The 20,952-nt window shown below is 44.5% G+C and overlaps 2 protein-coding genes across 8 annotated transcripts in view; one reads left to right on the top strand and one right to left on the bottom strand.

Annotated features, from left to right (window-relative positions):
- The first annotated feature begins 1,594 nt into the window (after positions 1-1,594).
- B3GNT9 (UDP-GlcNAc:betaGal beta-1,3-N-acetylglucosaminyltransferase 9) lies at positions 1,595-18,382 on the top strand. Of its 6 annotated transcripts, none has more exons than XR_005602878.1 (3): positions 1,595-1,803; positions 9,401-11,344; positions 17,435-18,382. XR_005602878.1 is itself a non-coding variant. In XM_010396640.4 (3 exons), the coding sequence occupies exon 3, from the start codon at positions 9,465-9,467 to the stop codon at positions 10,707-10,709; it is 1,245 nt and encodes a 414-aa protein (XP_010394942.1). In that variant the 5' UTR covers positions 1,597-1,803; positions 8,548-8,590; positions 9,401-9,464; the 3' UTR covers positions 10,710-12,766. The 6 variants fall into 6 exon arrangements, 3 of the variants coding, with proteins under 3 accessions (XP_019139702.1, XP_010394942.1, XP_019139703.1); XR_002044859.3 differs by lacking the exon at positions 17,435-18,382 and having other exon boundaries at positions 9,401-10,902; positions 11,220-12,766; XR_002044860.3 differs by lacking the exon at positions 17,435-18,382 and adding an exon at positions 11,451-12,766.
- The window catches only part of PHAF1 (phagosome assembly factor 1), a 37,523-nt gene continuing 31,983 nt past the window's right edge, over positions 15,413-20,952 (bottom strand). The window contains exons 15-17 of one of the 2 annotated variants that reach the window (XR_002044862.2): positions 20,264-20,336; positions 19,348-19,815; positions 15,413-15,833 (exon numbers count right to left, since the gene is read on the bottom strand). Coding sequence is in view for 1 of the 2 variants with exons in the window: in XM_039558158.1 (XP_039414092.1) it covers positions 19,726-19,815; positions 20,264-20,336 (163 nt within the window). In the remaining variant the exon portion in view is untranslated. Of the gene's footprint in view, positions 15,834-17,777; positions 19,816-20,263; positions 20,337-20,952 lie in introns of those variants that run through there. The other variant, XM_039558158.1, reaches the window with a different exon arrangement.

Genomic DNA, 20,952 nt, shown 5'->3' with positions numbered 1-20,952 from the left:
GATACACCACCCTGGGCTCAACAGGGCTGACCTACTGAGGAGGGTCAGTGAGATCACTGACCCAATGTTGTAAAACAGAGTGACAACCCAGGATGGACCACAGGCACCTTTGCTGGCAGTGAGAATAAACCAGCCATGGATCAGTGCCCAGGGAACAAGGTCCAGGGAGACAACCACCAAGTAGAAGCATCCACCTCCAAGCTCCCTGGGTAACTGTCCAAGCCACAGCAGCTACAAAGGCACCGCACATCAATGAAAGCCTCTGTTTTCACTCTCACCCCTTGGGAGCAAGCAAAAAGGGTGGCAGGTCCCAAAACCTGGGTGAGGGATCATGGTGGAAATAACTGCTGTGAGTTCCTGGTAGTTTCAGGGAGCAGTCCCCCTCCCTCCACAGCCAGCGCCTCTGAAAGGCAGACAGGAGCCTGGTCTTTGCCTCCTTACAGAGCAGGGGTGAAAAGGAGCCTGGGGCTGCTGCTGCAGAAGAAAAGAACAGAGGTACCTTGGGCTGGCAAATGGAAAGCTGAAGCCAAGTAACATCTATGGCTGAAGTTTCTGATCAGCTCTGCTGTTCAGCAGGGACGCGCTGTGGTTCAGGCATCTGCCACTCATGAGGAAAGGACTTTCCCTGAGTGCAGCGTCTGAGGGTGACCCATCAGGAACCCACTCTTCATGAGACAGTGTGTTCAGTAAAGCACAACACCTGAGCTGAAATCAAAATTATATCAAAAAAAGCTCAGATGCTTACAAAAAGGGATTTTACAGTATGTTTTTAAAAGAGGTGTTCGTGAAAACAACAGAGTAGATCAAAACCTGCTTTTATGACAAGTAAATGAAAAACTTTGCTCCCTAAAGTGGCCGCGGTCTGGGCACTCTCCAGACATTTGGCCTCTGTTAGAGGAATAAGGGCCATTGTTTACACTGCAGAGACAAAGAAACAGCCACAGGGCTATGGCTGCGCTCAGCTGGCAGATCAGTAATGATAGCAATTTAGATTTGACTTCAAATAAAAATTGTTTTGAAGTATTTCAAATTAAATTAAAAAAAAAAAAGTGATTTGGGTTTTTTTTTTTGTTACAGGTTTTGGAAAAGACCCTTGAATCTGTCTTCAGCCTCCGCACTGTTCGGCTCACACTTCCTCCCATCATTTCCCTACCAGAAAAAAAAGAAATCCACCCCCAAGTGGATTTAACTTCTGAGCTGAACCCAGCCTCAGTTTTTCAATTTGACTCTTTGCAGAGGTAAATACTCACTAGGGAATTAAAAGAAAAAAGCCAAAGTGTAGAAGGAAAAGGAAAAGAAACTCAGAAAAATTACATTTCCTATTGAAAAAAATGTATTGGGGCGGGGGGGAGGGAGAAAAAAGAAGCCTTTTCGCAGAATTGGTGGCAGTCCCCAGCCTGGCTGTGCGTTCAATCTCTCGGCACCTCCGCCCTGTCCCGCGGGGCGCTGGAGCCGTCGGCGCTCCCCAGCCCCATCACGTGTCAGGGCTTGGACGGGGCCCCGGCTCCTTCCCTGCCCCTTCCCTGCCCCGCCGTCCTCTCCTCGCTGCGGCGGCTGCGGCTGAGCACGGCCCGCACCCAGCCCAGCCCCGCCGCGCCCCGGCCCGGCCGGCTCCGCTCGCTGCCCGCGGGGAGCGGCCCCGAGCGCGCCGCAGCCAGCGCTGCTCGGCGCCCCGAGGCTTTCCCCGGTCCCGCTGGAAGGCTGAGGAATGTCTCACACTAACTACATCCAGATGTGCCTGCTTGGCAGCCCGCTGCAGAGACGTTACCGAGGGGACACGGGACCGGCGGTATCAAATGGGATGTAAGTATCTATTAAGTGTGTTTGATCAGGGTGGGCTGGGGAGAGCTGTGCAGCGAGCAGGGTGAACTGGAGGCTGTCCTTACTGCTTCCCTTTGCTCCCAGCTTTTCTTTTTGCCTTGTTGCTCTTGAACGTTGTTGCATGCAGCAACCTGGACCGTGATGGTTAACACGCAGCAGGGGCGGCTGCAGGCTCTGAACACGCAGGCTCCAGCCCTGAGACATCTGCTTTACACTTTACTTTCCAAAGAACCTTCTCTGAATGTTTAAGTTGTTTTTAAAGAAGTTTGGGGCTTCTTTAGACAATGCTCTGAGACAGGGTTTCAACCACAAACATGTTCCAGTGGTGGCACATTACATTTACAAGCTATTCTTCCATCAGTAAAAGGACATGACTCTTCCCCGTGTTACACTGTGGTATGCTTTGAGCAGAACATGGGAATTTTCAAGCTCTCTAGTGTCACAAAGATAGAAAATAATTTAGCCCCTGTGAAATAGGCAGTTACTGATCATATTTTTTAATAACTTTTGGGCAGATTCTGAGAAACTTATGTGTTGGGTATAATCTTGAAATTAGTGGGGCACATCAGCAGGTTCTCCCTCTCCCATCTGAGCCTGGGTGTAACAATACATCCATGCTACTGCACTGCAATTGCTTGGGTTTGGGCTGCATCAGGCAAATTATTTATCATAATAGAAGAGAGTCTGGGAGCTGAAGAGGTGGTGAGCACTGCAGCCTGGGGAGGGCTGGGAAAGGAAGGTGTTCATTTCAGTAGGACTGTTTCTTACCCCTTCACAAGCCTGCAAGGTTTTTTTTCCTCCTGGGGCCCAGAAAAATTAATGTTTGGAAGAGAGAGGGCAGATTGCTCACCTTGGCTACTCAGGAGAGGCCTGTCTCCCCAAAGCACTCAGGGGAGTTGAGCTGCTGAGTACTCTGCCACTCTGAAAATCAGACTGCCAGTGAGCAAGACTGCATCTGAATTTAGGAAGGTACCTCTGGAGGCTGCTGAGCCTGCAAAAGGTCATTGTGCATTACCTTCTACCTTGCAGGCAGTCGAGCACTCTCATTAGAGATGTGGTGCCATGCTCAGAAGGAGCTGGAGTTTTCCCAGTTTGCTGGGGCCCAGCAAGGGTGCCTGGCACAGCACAGTCCTGAGCGGGCACTGCCCCCGTGGCGCGTCCTGCCCTGGAAGGGGCAGGAGAACATCACGCACTGATAAAACGAGCTGCAGCCCCCAAAATGTGCCACGTGCACCTGAGTGACTTACACTGGGCCAGCAGGGCGTGGGGCGCAGGGTGCTGGCAGCCAGCCTTTCCTGGAGCTCCATCCTGCTGGCAGCCGTCCTGCCCAGGGTCAGCAGCGCTCCCATGCACAGCTGCCACGGTACCGCACCGCTGCCCAACGAGGAGGGGCAAGGTCCTTTCTGGGACCCCTGCACATGGAAACAGCCATCTCAACAGCCTTCACACAGCAGCTGTGCTGTTCCTCTATGTTCGAGTTTGTACACTTCATAAAATTTTCGTGACTGGGGTGGAAGGTGAAAGGAGGCGACTGCAGCAGCCGTTTGCAAGCAGTTATCCAATGTGACTGGCATTGCAAAGGGAAGGCTGGCAGTGCCAACCAGAGAAACTGCAGTAAAATGAGACCAGCCAGCTGGGAAGCTGATCAAACTACATATTTGAGGACTGGGGCAAGCAGATAAATAAGGCACCCTGTCCTGGAACAGCATGGATCTCATCCATTCGTTTGCTCTGGCCTGGAAAAAAAATTTAAAATGCCCTGAAAAGCAGCTCTGACAGGAAAGTTGGAAATTGTCTTTGGAGCAGGGCCTGCATTTTTGTTACCTGCTTCCTTAGTATTTGACTCAACAGAGCTTTTGCCTCCATGTGCTGCTACAGCAAGTAACAGCAGTGGTGATGCTGCTGTGCTGTGACTGTGGCACTGGCCAGCAGTGTCCGAGCTGTGCCATCATGTGCAGTTGAGCACTGAGCCTCTGCCCCCCCTCACTGTGCTCCTTTGGTTCTGGTTCATGATCCCAGCTCCTGGGATAGCTCTCAAGACACTCAGCTAATTAAATCCTACAGCCTGCTCTCAGTTTGTTTATAGACTTCAGAACTTGTAAGCTTGAATAGGATGAGTTTTTATCTGGTAAGGCAACACAGTGAGTGTTTTGGTTGCTTTATTTTTTTAGGGCTTTGCACTTACCAACATGCCAAAAGGGGTCTTTGTGTTTCAGCCACCTCTGTCTTCAAATCAAGAAGATCAAATAATTCAGGGTCACTTTATAATCCTGTAACTCCAAATGAGACCTCTTCACAAACACCCTGAAATGCAGAGAGGAGTTGTTCAGCACCAAGGCCACTTAAAGCAATAACTTTGGTGAGGTTATTGACTTTGCATAGACTGTGGGGTATAAAAACAAAGAAAGAAAGCAAGAAAGAAACAAACCTGAAAACCCCAAACCATGCAGGAATAAAACCCATTACATGACACCCAAACATAGAAATGGAACACGGCTTCTTCCCCTGCTCCAACACACAGAGGTACTTTTCCCCTTTAAACACTTCAAACCCAGCTTAAATGATTAAACTCAAGTTGTTTCATGCAAGTTTTTGTATGTGGGGCAGAACAAACCCCACACACATGACCCCACATGTGTCAGTGCTGGAAGCTGACACATTTCCCTGTGGGTACCCCAAAGAGCCCAGATGAGGTTTTGCCAGCACAAGACTGAGAACTTGAAGCCTTGGCCTTTGCACTTCACTTCAGGTTCCCGTAGAAGGGTAGGAGAAGGATGGCAGCCCAATGCAGCTTGAAGAGAGCAAAACATGTGATTCCTCACCCAAAACAATGCTTCCCATGTCCACATGTTCAGCAAGACATTTAAACTAAACTGGTGCAGACGCAGAAGTCAAACACTCTCCCAACCCTCAGAGGGACCAAGGGTGTCAGTGGGAAGATGCAGCCTCCAGGGCTTCAGGCAATGCAGACTTCTTGGTGCCAGCATCCTGCTCTGGTGGGAGAAAGCTCATCTGCACACGTCTGTTTCACACAGCCCCAGCTGCAGGATGGGCATAGGGCATGCCATTATTGTTTCTTGAACAGTGTCAGGACTCTTCCTGAGGCAGAGGAACAAGGTGAGGAGGGTCCCGGGAGTTTGTTTTGCTCTTGCTGAGGGAATGTGGATGGAAAAATTCCAGTAAACAAGGCAGGAGAGGGACATGTGCACAGACTTCTCCCCTTGCAGGCCAGAGCCCAGGCAGGTTTCAGTATCCTGCACTGGCTGCTACCAGATGACTTTGTTCTTGTGCACTGCATTCAGCCAACACAAAATGAAAACAGATATCTCAAGCCTGAAGCATTGCTTCAAAGTATCTCTACCACCCAGAATTATACAAGCTTCTCTGATGGTTACAAAAAGACCTCATCAAACCCATCAATGCTGGATCCCACACACTTTCTTTAGCTCATTTTACAGAGAAAGATAAGACACCTCCTTCAGCAACCACAGCCCCACATATTGCATGGCCACACAGTGTCCCTCTGCTGCCCAACCCAAACCTACCAGTGGCAGCTCCAGCATCAGGAGCAAGGAGAGGAGTCAGGAGGGAGCTGGAAGCACTTCCCATGCAGCAGGGAGCAAGTTGATCCAAGGACACCCCCCAGCCATGCTTGGTGGGGATGGATGCTTCCATGAGCCAGGCTGGGATGAGTGGGCAGCAGAGCTCAGTGCTGATTTTGTACCCCATGCTCAGTGTACCACGTTTTCAGCTTGCCTGGCTATCCCAGCTGCTTTTCCCGAGGCTGGCTGGATTGAATAACCACTCCTCAAGGCACAAAGCAGTGTGCCAGAATCACCAAGGCTTCTTGACTGAATCTGGGGACAGGATCCAGAGGACTTTTCCCACCTTAGCCCTGAGGAGAAGTGCCAAGTGATGGAGATGTGATGACTGCTGCAAAAGATTTCCAGGATGAGCTCAAGGCTTCACATCATTCAACTGGGAATGAAGAGCTAGCAATTTGGGTTTTTTTAGTTGTCATTTGACTGCTTTTATTGCAGCTGTTCTTGGCCATGTTTCAGAATCTTCCTCTCAAATAAATGAAAACCAGGCAGAGGACTGGGCCCGCTGCCCGAGCGTGCAGCAGTGCAGGTCAGATTCCCTCCTGGATGCTCATCAGGGTGCCATGTCCGGCCCTAGCCACTTCCAGCTTTCCAGCCTTTTGTTGCCTCTTGGGCTGTGCAGGCTGTGCCTGCTTGGTTCTCTCACTCATTCCTTATTTATGGACTCCCCATCTTGCCACCTCATGCATATGGGACCTATCAGCCTCTTCCTACTGCCCAGCTCAGACCTCTAATGTTGGTGGTGCTCACAGCTCAGGATGCAACATCCCCAGCCTTCCCCAGGACCCCGCTGTCCTGGGGAGACAAACCCCGTTATCGCATTCAGACCCCATCAAGCCAGACTCAGCATCTCTCTGTATCCATCCCCAGCCAGCCAGCACAAAGAGGGACAGCTGCCTGTTTTTCCAAGCTTGGAGGACACAGGAGGCAGCGCTGGCAGCCAAGCCATTCCTCAAGGCACTGAGTGATGCAGCACGTTGTAAGCCCAGCTCCATTTCGCAGGTTGCAGAGGAAGCAGAGGTGCATCTGCCTCAGATACAGACACTCAGGGATGTGCTGTGCTGAGAAACACTCCGCTGTGCTCTCATCTCTTTTCTTTGGCATCAAATATTTCCCGCTCACTTTGATAGCCCTGTAATTCTTTTCCCCTGGTGTCAAGGTGGATGAATAATCTTTTTGGCTTTAGGACATACCAGAGTGTCTGCCAGAATCATTAGTCCCTCTGTATTCAAGAGCAGAACAGCTTTTCCCACATTGATATCCATGGATAGAGCTTGCACTGGTGTAATAATCGAGGGTGTTTTCCTTCCAAAGAAGGAAATATCTAACAAAGACTGGAAAATCCATATAATTAGATCAAGGAATCACTTCAAGTGCTGGCAACTTCTTTTGAAAATGAGAGGTCTATGTTCAGCACTGAACTGTTTTATTTCAGCATGGAAATCACTCTTTCGGATCCTTTACTTTCAATAAAAGAAAACAGGAAAATCTGGGCTATCAGCCCAGGCTTGTAACAGTTCAGGGTTTTTCTTGGCTTTTCCAAGGACACTTATTGCCAGATTCTGAGATGCTGGCAGGATAAATCAGTAAGCCATGGAAATTACGAGTTTCATGACACACACATTTTATTCCAAACCCTTGCTGATAACATTAAACACAGGAAAAGCCAGGACTTTCATCCAGCTCCTTAATTACCATCTGGAGCCTGGCAGCTGAAATAAGATCAAACTTTTGCATAGAAAAGGAAAAAGAAATTTGCTATTACTGTGAAGAAAGAGATGGGACTTCAGACATAAAATGCAAACCAACATCCTATACATGTCAGGAGGGACTGTTTCATGAGGCTGAACATAGTTATGAGCCAAGCCATGTGGCAGAAGGAACATAAACAGAAAACAGATCCTGAACATTCTAAACATTTGAACAATTTACAAGAGATCTGAGAAAATTCTTCAATCCTGCTATTAGTATCAAAGTTATGCCAGTGAAAACATCTGCCTCGCTTAGGAGAAGAGTGAAAGGTAAACAAAAAAAGCTAACAAATGAAGAAAACCTCTATTAGAGGGCAGAAAAAGGCAAGAAACAAGGCCTAAGGAAAAACCCATGGTCATCAGGACAAGGCCAAAGTGATTTTAAATCCACCAGGAATGCAAAGAGCCTTACACCAAGGCATGGATATGCTGTTTTCCAAAATAACGACTTCATAAATAATGGAGACAAAGCAGATGAGGTCAGTAAACATTTTGGAGCTGTACTTGGGGAAAAGATGTGCAATAGCATGTGATGATGAAATACTCTCTATTGCAACAGTAACTTAGCGGTGAAGTTAACCAGTAACGAAAAAGCACAGTATTTAAATAATGATGTCCAAATAATGTGCATCTGAAAATGTTAAAGGGGCTGGCCAAGAAATCAACCGGTGTAATAATTTTTCTTCCTCATAAGTCTCAAAATATTGCTTAGATACCACAGATGCCACCATTTTATTACTTCATCATTACAGACTTGTCAATCTAATTTTGAGTTTGAAAACTTAACATTATGGCTGATACAGAACTCATGGTTAATGAACAGTTAGCAGGTGATCCAATCCAGGACAATAAAAGGAGATTTGCTGAAAAGAGATACCACCAAATTCTTATCAAGTACTTCTCTCTTGTCTGATCACTGTATGCCCTTGTCAAAAGTTCCTCTCCAGCTTTTTTTATCCCAGAAGTTGTCTTTGGATATGATTTCAGCTAAGTCAAGACAGACAACTGTAATACCTTCACAGGTAGCTTCTGTTAGTACAGCAGCGGCACGATAGAGCCACAAATCACGGATGACCACGATACATTGTCAGGGGGTGTATAAAACACTTACATGCACTTGTGGGAAAATTTTTGGGTGGGGCTCAACTTCCTCTTTGCTGTGGACTGTAGGAATTAGGATGGTCACTCACCTCCTCCTGGAGCAGCTGTGGGGTGCCCTCTGTCCAGCTCTGCTGTTGCTGCTGCACCTACAAGCTGGTGAGAGGACCTGCCTTTGCTGCAGCTGCAGACACCTGACCAGCTCTTTCCCTGAACTATGGTTACCTGCTGCTTGCTGCCTTCTTACTACTCTTTCATTCTCATTTTGTTTGCAGTTGAAGAACTGATCAAATAAGATAGAAGATCTCCAGGAAAAGTGTAAGTGAGGAAAAATCCTGTATTTCAAAAGGCAGCTTCATCTATCATACATGAACAAAATTTTCCTAACACCAGGCTCTGTCTTGCTTCTGCATATCGGGATTTATTTCCCCACCTCTCACTTAGGGTAATTTGGCAGAGGAAAAACACCCATGGCCCCTTCTAACTTTATTAATGGAAGTTACTTACAATGGTTTAATATTTTATAAAGAATATTGGCAGGAAAAAGGCCCTGTGTGAATTCTAGATTGTACCCAATGTATTAATTTTGAATACAAATCACAGTTGGTTTAACAAAAGCTGGCTCTGTCTGCAGGGGAAAACCAGCAACACACTGCCATTGAGAGTCTGCCCTTCAGCAGTCAGCTCTGGGCCTCCCTGGTTTGAGTTATAAAGGGTAAAAGCAGCAAGTAATGGTTATCAAGCTAGGAAAAAAAAAAAGGTAATGATTTATGGGAGAATGGCATCATTCATCATTTTCCACTTTGCTTTTCCCAATGAAATCTCTGAAATGGCAAAACACATTCAGCAGTAAGGGATGTGGGATTTTGGGTTGTGCCTAGAGAGTGGTTTTCAGGATGATGGATGACTGCTTAGTGACTGAACTAACCAAGTCACAGAGCTGGCACTGGGATCAGCATTAAGTTTGCAACCCCATGTGCCTTTTGACAAGTTCCTCAATGTCTCAGTGCTTGTGTGAGTAAAATGTGCTTTGCTGCTGAGTTTTTAAATGATGTTTCAGTTAGTCTTGCCTGCTTGCTTCAGACCTGCCAAATCCTCACTGCTGACACACTCTGTGTTTTCTTACAGATGGACAGTGGTGCCAGGCAGCTCAAACACAGCTTTTAACAGTCCCAGGAACACCAGAGAGACAATGAGAGTTCGCCTCAAAGGGGATGCGATCTGTACCTTCTTCTTGCTGGTAGCGCTTTGTTCTTTGCTCTACTCCCAGCTGGAGCATTTAGTCCCGGCAGGAAAGAAGGAGCCAACACAGAACAAGCCTCAAGTAGCACCAAAAATACTCTCAGATCCCAGAGCACCTCGGAGACCAATGCCAGCAGAGGCAACTGCCCCAAGACCCCAAGTTACCCCTGTCATGAGACAAACAGAAGTGGCCAAAAACAGGGTCCAAACTACAACTCCACCCCCGCTGACTGATTCTGCCTTCAACTTCAAGCTCTATCTCCTAAACAAGGATAACAGGAACTTCAATCTCCTCATTAACCAGCCCAGGAAATGCCAAAAAACACCAGGAGGTCCCTTTCTGCTTATTGCTATCAAATCAGTAGTTGAAGACTTTGACAGGCGTGAGATTGTCCGGAAAACTTGGGGCAGGGAGGGTTTGGTGAATGGGGAGCAGATCCAGCGAGTGTTCCTCCTGGGAACACCAAAGAATAGGACAGTGCTGGCGACATGGGAGACCCTGATCCACCAGGAGAGTCAAACATACCGGGACATTTTACTCTGGGACTTCATGGACACTTTCTTCAACCTGACCCTGAAGGAGATCCACTTCCTGGGCTGGGCTGCTGAATTCTGCCACAACGTGAAATTTATTTTTAAAGGTGATGCTGATGTTTTTGTCAATGTTGAGAACATTGTTGATTTCCTCAAGAGACACGATCCCGCTGAAGACCTCTTTGTTGGGGACATCATCTACAATGCCCGTCCCATCCGCGTCCGGAAGAGCAAATACTACATCCCAGAGACCATGTACGGGCTGAGCATCTACCCCGCCTACGCAGGAGGAGGAGGGTTTTTGCTGTCCAGCTGCACCATGAGGAAGCTCTCTAGGGCTTGCAGAGAGGTGGAGCTGTTCCCCATCGACGATGTCTTTTTGGGCATGTGCTTACAGAGAATCAACCTCAAGCCCATTCTACACGAAGGATTCAAGACCTTTGGCATTGTCAAGCCTTCTGCTGCCCCACACCTACAGACGTTTGATCCCTGTTTTTACAAAGATCTCATGGTAGTTCATAGCTTGAAAGTTGCTGAGATCTGGCTAATGTGGAACCTGCTCCATAGCCCACGGCTTTCCTGCACTCAGAAGAAGCAGGTAAAGAAGCCTTTCCAATGGAAGAAGAAAACTCAGATAACACCAGCATCACCTCCCAGATAATGCAGGCAGAGTGCAGCACACGCAGCAAACCAGCCAAGAAAGGGAACCTGGAATTGATGCAGCCCAACAAACCAACTTTCCGAGTATTTTAGCACATCTTATTTACAACGTTAAGAGAAGACAACAAACAATTGCAGGAATTTGCCCAAATTCCACATTTGCACATACATATCATGTGGGTCCTTCTGTACTAGTAAGTCCAAATAATCATAACAGTATATATAATTTATTATTATTTATTAGGATTATAGTAGTGCTTAGTGGGGCAGTGTGTAAAAGCACATTGAAAAATGCAGTCCTTGGAGATTTTTCAGCATTGTTAGAAGTGTGAGAAATGAAACAAGACATAGGGTAAGAACAGACACCAGGCAGCACAGGGACCATTGTCAACCTGCAGTACTTGACTTGGACTCATTGAAAAATGAGCAAACAGTAACTAGGGTACAGGAAATCAAGTCCCCTTAGTGTCTACTCCAGTCACATCGCTGCTGCCTGGTTGGTTTTCTGCAGGCCTCCTAAGAAGATGACAACAACAAACAGCTTTTGAAATGGGGTCCTACACGTTGCAACTCAGGCGGATTACAAGAAATCCAACTGGATACTGAGGCTGGCGTGGCTGGTCGAGCAAAGGACAGGTAAGTAGATAACTAGAAAGGAGCAGACTTACAAAGGGCCTTTAGAGAAAGGACGAGAACTTTGAGTTGATCACTTTGAGCCTTGATTTTTCATCATTCTTCTCAGTTCAAATATCTGCTCCATTGACACGCTCAAGATTCAGGGGACCGGTGGAGCTGGTTTTGGCACTTCCCTGAGCTCAGGCTCTCTGCACTATGCTGACTGACATTCAGGGAAAACTCAGAAGTCATCCAGCAGTGTTTGATCACTCACCATCTGACCCAGATTTTCAGTAGGTTTGTATCTGGAGAGATCCTTTGGCCTTTGCTTATAAGGGTAACCCCACACAGAGCTGCTGCTTGCATCACATTTGGGAGCTGCTTCAAACCAAAGAATGGACTGGGCTGGTTTCTACAGACCTTGGTGCTCTTGCTTGGCATGGTCAACTGCAGAGAGCTGCCAGGACTTTCATACTGCTGTGGGTGTGACATGAAGGGAGAAAGTTTTCAGAAAAAAGGACTTCAGAATAGAAGTCCATCTAAATTTATTGCAAGAAATCAAAACCACACAGCAATCTTTCAGTTGGACTTTCCAAGGTTCAGTTGGGGGCTTTGTAAGTATTTTAAGCATCAGACAAGAACACTGAATTGCTCAGTTTTTCAAAGCGTAGTCAAGACTTTGGTGCATTTTGTTTTTCCCAACAGTAGTCTACCTTAGAAGTCTATACTTTTATCAGACATCAAAGCAGATGTGAATTCCTCTAAATCAGGGTTAAAATGCTATGAAATTCATGGGGCAAAGAGCCTGAATTCACCTCTGATACTGTGTTTGTTAATTCTTTTGCAATTTTTTACCCCCTCAACAAAACTCCTATCCATCAGAGAACCCCTCAGGATGGCACATCCACACAGCTTCAAAGGAAACTACAGCCAGTCATAAAAGTCCAAAGTTCCTTTCTCTTGCACAGAGCCTGCAGCACAGCTGCATTTCATATCCATGTGTAACCTCCCTCCCACCCCGCAGCAGTCTGGGCTCTGTACTGGCACTAACGATGCACACACAGAACAGCAGGCTGGGAGTGTCTGTGGCAGACTATGGACAACAGCCTCACTCATTGGTAATCTTCATCATGAGTTTAAGCCTTACAATAATGGATTTCCAAGGAAAGGTCAGCTATATAGAAATTGAAAGATTTCTACATTTGGGATATTTTCAGGATGCAATCCTGAAATATAAAACGTTCATGTGAGCTTCACAAGGAGCTTTTCAGGGTGTGGAACTAAGCCAAAGCCTCACTAGAGGGACAAAGTCACTCCTACCCCTGTCTGCTAACATGTGTGATACTTGTATATTTATAGCTTGTACAGAAATGTATTACCTGTGAGTAGTTTACAGTTTTGGAAATTATTTATACCATCATTAAAAGACAGCATGCAGATGTACTTCTAGTTGTTAGAGTGAGTTTGTCGAGTACACACAAGTGCACACACGTTGTAAGACTAAAACCACTGGGATTTTTCATGAAGACAGTAACATGAAAAATACATTATTCATTATTTTGGATAACTTGGTAAGTCTTTCCTTATGCTGGACTTAATTTAATGGCAATGACAGAAAAATAAACAGAGTTTACCTTTCAATTTCCTATGAGGCAGCTAGTCAGGTTCAGCAATCCTTATTAAGGTTTTCCTTTTACACTTGAAGATTCAGAGATTGGCTGCTCCCTCTATAGTGTCTTCAGATCTGCAGTCTACCCACAGCATAGCATTAATGAGTGCATTTTGTCCCAGATCAAAGTTGTTGTTCAACATCTGTGTTGACACAGTCTGTGCCAGCACATACCCTGATAGGCAGAAACAGAACTAGAGCAAACTGTTTACTCCATTGTCTTAGTCTATAGAATAGCTCATTTCTTTTCCCAGTGAATACCAGAGTCTCTATTAATGAAAGATCCATCTGGTTTTGTCCTCCAGCCTCTGCTGCATGGCCTATTTGGCTTGGGCTTTAAGTTTCCATTTGCCACTGCAGTTGAGCTGGAAGCTCACAGACCCCGTATGTGAGCATAATGCTCTGGGGAAGTGCTTAAAGCAGTGCTGCAGCCCCTGGAGTTTATTGAATTCTACTTACTGCTATAGTAGGCAAAGGCTTTGACTTCACCCAAGTGAAGATTGTTTCCTTAAAGATGAGGGTCTTTTCAGAAAATCCTAAAGCCCCAGGTGCGTATGAGAACTGGCAGGAAGATCCCTCTATCAACTTATCTGATGCATCTCAGAAAACCAAGCCCATCCTTTTCAGAATGACTTTCTGAGTAGCTTTTATTAACTGGCTAATTGAGTACACCAGTCAGGCTTGCTGTAAAGCCTTGCTTGGCAATTTTTTTCATGACTAACCCAGGACAAGAAAAGAAAACATAAAAACATCCTAAGTGGGTTCTACCAGTAGCAAACAAGGCAAGCAGTCTTTCTCAGTACAGGCATAAACTTCTGCAACTAATACAGTCCAGTAAGTTTTATTGAGTCCCAAGGATTCACACACAGTCCAGTTTTGTTCCTGCTGTATGTAAGTAGCCAGATTTGGTCACTATAATGAGCAGAGCTGGCTTAAGCTTCACATTCAGCACCTCCAAGTACATCTCTGGACACATGAACGGGTAGCAAATGCCAAGATCCGTCCTTCAGTCAAGCCACTGCAGACTTAGACATCATAGAAAGGAAAGCCAAAGAGGACTCTGAAGCAATTGAGTATTAAAATCTTGTGCTTCCTGTCTGCAGTTTAATTATTCATCTTTTACAGTAAGTTCTCGGAAGCAAACCTCAACTGCAAACTCAAACAGTACAAAAGAATCAAATGGCTCAGAGAACCCTCACTAAATATCAGCACTGAGAACATTCCCTGGGGAGTGCTGAAAGACCATTGGATCAGAGAGAAAAAAAGTCTATCCCAAAGCCCAGTGTGAAAAACTGCTTATCTCCTGAGTTGTACCTCTTCCAGCTGGACTTGCAGGTCTCAGCAGCCCAGAAAATCAGCCCACCACATCTCCCTAATGGTGCTACTAACTGCAGCGACAGTTTTAAAAACCAGTAAAACTTTTAAATACAAATTTTCATTACTTTCTAGGCTAATGATCAGTAAGAAAACCACACTGAGGAATGAGAGGGGAAAGTAAAGGGGAAAGTAACACCCAAAGGAGGAGCACAACCGAGTCCCTCCAAGAGTGGCAAACAGCTCCCCCACCATTCCTGGCCAGCCCAATGCTCTCTCCAATCCATTCGGACCCAGCACACGAATCTTCTCTCTCCCCCTCCCTTTCCCAGCCCATCTGTCGACAATCCATGTGCTAAAACCCACGAAAAAATCCATAAAATAGCACAGGTTTGCAGTGGTGGCCTTGTCCCAGGGGCTGCCTGAGCTGGGTGGGAATCAAGGTGTGGTAATAACACAAATAGTGTCTACAGCCATGGAAGCAGGAAAGGGTGGAATAACCTCCATAGCCTCCCTGCTTGTGGATGCAGCAGAGCTACCCAGCAAGAGACAGGGTAAACTCAGGATTTCAGGGCTGCAGTTTTTCTGAGATGAGCAGAGGGGGAAGGGAATACAGCAAATCAGGCTGGTTTGATTATTTAGTTGATTAGACTGCACATTGCATAATCATGCAGGGTTTTTCTGTGATTGGTATTTAAACTAAATGTCCCTCTGAAGGATAATAATACCAGAATGAAACTTACGCACTCAGTGGAATATATATATATATATATATATATATAGTGTAGGTGTAAAGCATTGAGGCACGTAAAACCAGCTGCCAGCATTGCAATATGCAGTACTTTAAAATAACTAAAGGAGTAAAATTTAAAGGGGAATTCATTACTGTATAAAAGAGAAAAGATTACATTAAACCATTACAGCTAGTCCAGAATAAAAGTCACTGTAATAATGGTATCTTACACGACAGTGAGTGACCTACTCTGCAAGCTCCAGCTTACCTTTCCTGCTGTTTCAAGTACTCGTTTTTTTGAGATCATGAGGAGAAATTATTTTACCTGCTGGAAAAATAAACATCCCCACAAACACCACAAGAGCTTGGGATGTAAGCTTTGGCAGATAAACATTTTAAGTGACTTTATTAGTTACAGCAAAAATTCATAGACAAAAAACATGGTATTTAGGTTGCACCTGAGCCCTCCAAGCAACACATACACTCCCCACACTTTTCCCTGTGAACTGGTTTATATCCTGGCCTGTAACAAAGCCCTCTGCTTCACTGAGCCTATTTTAATGCTGAAGAGTTACATATCTCCATTAAGCTCCATCTTTCATTTCCCCCCATTTTGCTTCAGCCTTACCTTCTCTCTGAAACATCCTGGTCCACAGCTTACATGAAACAAACCACCCAGAATTAACTCCTCAGACACACACAGCGAGGTATTTCTTTGGCTACAGGGGCTGGGTCAGATTATGCCTGACAGTGTCAGGCAGAGAAGAGGGGGCTTTGCATTGGGGTCATCAAGGCTAAAAAAAAAAAAAGGTTATTGGGCAAAAGTTGACATAGAACAATTGTAACTAGCATGGAATAATGTTTCCTGCATCACGACACCAAAAATTCTTCTGAACACAACCAGCTCATGTGAAATTGTCCCAAATCAGAGAACTTGGTCCTTGCCCAAATACTCTGGAGAAAGCAAGCAGAGAGGACTTTGACATAACATTTTTTTCAAAGTAAGAGCCACACTGACTCACACATGCAGATTTACTCTCAACACACATTTTGGGCACCAAACACAAAACCTAACAGAAGTTCTGGCTTAGCAGAGTAGTTCAGTGACTAACAGGTTCTAACAGCAGGTAGAAAGTCAGTGTGAAGGGGGCAATACCCTTGATTTCCCTCTGGAAAACAGCAGCTGGCCCTTAACCTCCAGCCAGCCTCAAAGCAACAATGAATCACCATCTTCTTGTAGCGCTGAAAGATTTTGTTTTAAACAGGTTGGATGTGAGCTCTGGAATATGAATGATCATGATCACATGAATCAGTTCTCACACACCATGTGATTACTATTTCAGAAAAAAAACCTGTTTAGAATTAGAAATATGACAGTTCCTGGCAACAGAAGATTGCTTTTTCTTGACAGGAACTGCATTTTGGGGAACAGAGGGTTCTAGTATTACACAGCAGCACTGATCTATACAGCACTACCTGGAGCCCTCATAGGAGCCCAGGGACTGCTTGAAGGCCTGAAGAATACAGGAAGAAATGTCAGCTTCACCTCTATAAAGAAGGGAACAACCATAGTTTTATTAAGTGTAAACAAATGAAATACTGTGGACAATATTGCAACATTCAAGTTAAGCAGACACACACACAAACTCCTCTCTTCTTTACAAAGGAAAAAGGGACACATCAGAAGGGGATCATATGCACTACATGTTTTATTAAAAATGCAATTGTATTTCACTTTATATCAAAGTTTTATCACATGAAACCAAAATGATGGACCAACACACATGTTGCCAACATGCAGGATCTGTATCAAACCACACAGAATTATTACAAGGAACAGGGGCACCTGGCAAGATGGGAGCTGATGCAGCCCAAATCCCTCATTTCCTTTTGGAGGGGGAGGCATGCTACAGGGTTCATGCTACAGCAGCAGGCCTGACCTCACTCTTCGGAAGAAATTCAACTCAATACGCTCAAGAGCGGGATACTGGTGGCATCTACATAGCCACTATTCAAATCATCTTACCAAGGATTTATCTCCTCTTGCAGCTTATTCGGAGCTTTTATGAGAAAAGGATGAACTAAAATTAATTGAAGTTAGCATCAGGATTGGTTCAGAGACCATAAAATTCTGCAAGAGCACCCTGAGCCAAGCAGCAAGCAAGGTCAGTTTGCATTCCAGCCCTGAGGGATGCTGCAGGAGGAGGGCCAAGTGCCCTGCCTGCCTCACACAGCCAGTGCAGGAGAAACGCGAATGGAACCGAGGCCCATTCCTTATGCCCTGCATTAACCTTTGAGCTCCTTCAGGGCAGGGAAACTTCCAAAGCTTTTCTGTGGAGTCCCTTGGGGCACACAAATGCAGTACAAGAATTGACATTTGCTGCTTTCACTGCAGGCATTTCCTCCCTTCTGCTGTGCAATATTCCCCTCTTTGAAGCTCGATCGATTTCCACGATCCCCAAGGGCCGACAGCAGCATAACAATCCCCTCTTTCTGAACCCAGTGGAGAACCCACAGCGCATCGACCACAGCTCAGAGACTTTGCTTCTCCACTGCAGCACAAAACCTTACCAAATGCTCTAACCTATCTACCAAGTTATGTTAGCCACTGTTTCTTTGGAGAACATACTGAACTGGCTATAAAGTCCCTATACACTAGTCAGGCACTGCAAGTATGTCTGAAAACCAGGAAAATAAAAAGAACTAATTGATAAGAAAAAAAAAGGCAAGAATATCCGTGATTTTATTACAAAAACACCCAGTAACTGTATTTAACACAAAAACAGTAACTGAGAGTCTCTTTTTATTTTTCTTTCAGTGTACATGCTCATTATTATTCCATTTAATTTACAGAAGGGCTATGTAAAATGAAATTAAAATTAGAGAGGAAATAAAAAGGAAGATTGAGGCATAGAATTTTCTTAGCAAGCAACGATCACAGGAGACAGCACAGATTGAACAGGGATTCAACAGGAGTGACACCTAGGGATAAAGGTAAACAGTAACTTTTTCCTTATCCATTAGATTCTCCATGGGGCTTTTTCGTTTGTTTTAGCAAAACAGTTTAGAGTATCACAGTATACAGGAAGACTAAATGGCAAAGAACGTCTCACACACACACACATTTATCCCTGCTACTGGTCCAGGATCCAAAACTTCAGTTAACATTCTATTTCCTATCTCTCATTCATTGATAACCTATACAGGATTACACTGTACATGGAGTTAAAATTACAAAAATGTCATATTTACAAAAATCTGTACACACATAGTAAAACTCACAAAATTGTCATCTATGTATCACAAGTTGCGACACCAAAATATTAAAAATGGGATAAAATTATACATTTCTCTTGTCCATTTTTAAAAAGGGTTCATTATTTCAAAGACAGACCACCTATTTCTCCCAAATAAGACTGGTAAGAGAACTAGAAACCTAAAGTATCCTCCTGGGATAAAATGTCGCGAGCAGCATCTCCCAACTAGAAAGAAGCCTATATCCTGTCTGCTGGGGTGGGGTGTGCAGTTAGCGTATATGTACAGAAACGGTGAAACTACAACAAGGATGTCTTTGGCTAAACCTTTGGCATAAATTAAAATCATACATCAAAAGTTACAGAAAAGGTTATCTTGGTGATGGCGGAATTCCAGAATTTCTTTCTGAGATACCATTATATACAGCTTTTCTTTCTCTGAGGAAATAGAGTAGGAATCCAGGATTTTGGAATAGAGGCAAATGAGGCAACATTATTTCTTCGTTAAATTTTTCACTAGTATGAAAAATTGTATCAAATCTTTTCACTAAAACATAATTCAATCATAGAAATAACCCCTTCCAGAATTTTTTTTTTCTTTTAAAATTGCATATGAAAAAAATTAGTAAACCAGCCATGACAGAAAAAAATTGTATCAGCATATCAAGTACATATTAGTGCAGGAAGGTGGACAAATCTGATCCACTGTATAAATAAGCTTTATGCGCAGTGTACATTAAATAACCACCACACCCCACTCACACCCAGTACACAGATGCTCCTCAGTGAAGATAAACGTTTATCAAGTAATTAAAGTGTATGTAGTGCAAATGTTACAACCAAGTATTATGCACATGCTACTTGCTTGGTTTAAAGTTACACAAAGATGTGGTGCCTGAAATCATGGACATATATACATCCTTGTCACACTTGGTACAATGTCCTAAGCCACAGAAATACCGAGGTGTTTATATCTATATATATATACACACACGTTTTCTTAAAATGTGACCACCACATCAATACAGTAACACAAACAGACTAAAATCAATACCTGCTTCCAGATGCTCCAAGGCTCAGAAAGTTTGTGCTTCTAATTCTTGCAGTCATTATGTGCCCCTCTTCCATTTCCCCCTTCTGCCAGCTGAGAAGGAGGGACAGTCTCTTCAGGTCTGTGCTGCATAGGATGAGGGCAACGGAGAGGAATAAACGACGGCACAGGCACCTAAGCTGCTTTCCTCCATCAACAGTTCCATGCCCCATGATGAAGGGTTGAGAGAATTTCCTCTCCACACCGCTCTTGGGTGGAAAGGCTTATTGAAAAAAAAAAAACCAAAATCATAACGTGCTTTCCATATTATAAGTGGCAGCAAATCAAGGCACGCTGTACTAATTCTGTAGCATTGAGATTAGCTGACTTTGCAGGGGATGCTCACTGGGGAAGGTCCGACGTTCTCAACTGGCTGCTGGGCCGTGTGGGGCCATACAGAGTAACAGAAGCTATGTGATTATTCTGCATCACCTGCAAAAGCACAGCAGGGAAACAGGAAATTAAAAGAAGTGGTACACTAAACAGAAACTCGGAAGTATTAAAAAGGTGAATACAGAAGTGATCTGCCTGAAGAAAGAAATCCCAACAACAAACAACAGCAACAAGCTCTTGGCTAGTTCCTAAAAATGGTCTCTTAGACTTCCATGACACAACACCAGCATGCTCCAACCAGCCACGTGCACGTATCTCCTGCTAGCATGAGTTCCAGGTGACAAACTTGAAGATTCAGCTTTAACATGCAAATGTACAGCCTCAGAGAAAAGGTTGCACAGTTGCCTCTTTCTGCCAACAGGCACTAAAATTATACCACTGCCAAGCACTGGCTTTTATTGCAATAGGAAGTAAGAAGCCACTCATAGTAATAGCAAACTCCTCATCTTCCCATGCTCAGACAAAAATAAAAGGCTTTTTTCCTCACCTCGAAGATCATTCGCTGCAGTCCAAAGCAAAAGGTTGACCCAAATGGGTTAGTGTTGTTTGGAGATGACGACCTGAACAGAAAAGAGGGGGAAAAAATTTTAAAATGGACAGGTGAGGATCAGGAACTTCTCAGGAAGGAATAAGTACTCAGTAACATAAGGTAAATTACAGCATCTTTATCATGGCTTTCATCAAAAGGAAGTACATCTACATTATGCAACACCATTGCTAGACTCCAAATGAGCCAGAGGAAACTCTGCTTGACGCCACAGAGCCATTAATAAAACTTGGGGATAAAGTAATCAAAAAGCCAGTAGTGACCTCTACAGGGAAACTCTCCTGCACTTAACTTGAACAGGAAGAACCCTAAAAACCCCAGATACACAGGAAGAGAGAAGCACCATGTTACTTATTACACATTATTTTTGGGAAAGATCCTTCCCTTTGTGTCTCAACCTCTACCTGATGTATTTACTATATATAGTCTGTGATTTATATTTACTATGTACTGTCTATTAATCAACTGGATTTAGCATGTTAAGAAGATTAACCTATAAGATGCCAAAATAGAATAATCCAAGTTTTATTAAACAGTGTTTTTCAAGATCTATGTATCACTTGTCTTCCAGTTATTTCTGATATTTTTGGATTGTACATTGGCAACTTCTGTTGACTGCAATGAATTTT

This window comes from Corvus cornix, chromosome 11, assembly GCF_000738735.6.
Source record: "Corvus cornix cornix isolate S_Up_H32 chromosome 11, ASM73873v5, whole genome shotgun sequence".
Taxonomy (NCBI): Eukaryota; Metazoa; Chordata; class Aves; order Passeriformes; family Corvidae; genus Corvus; species Corvus cornix.
Note: the sequence above shows the minus strand (reverse complement) of the source record. Positions and strands in the feature narration are given on the sequence as shown.

What these genes read in the sequence shown, in the direction of transcription:
- B3GNT9 (XM_019284157.3), top strand. Translation starts at nt 1,709, where the DNA reads ATGTCTCACACTAACTACATCCAGATGTGCCTGCTTGGCAGCCCGCTG. An exon ending in CCGGCGGTATCAAATGGGAT is followed by an intron (nt 1,804 to 9,400) that starts GTAAGTATCTAT and finishes GTTTTCTTACAG; the next exon opens with ATGGACAGTGGTGCCAGGCA.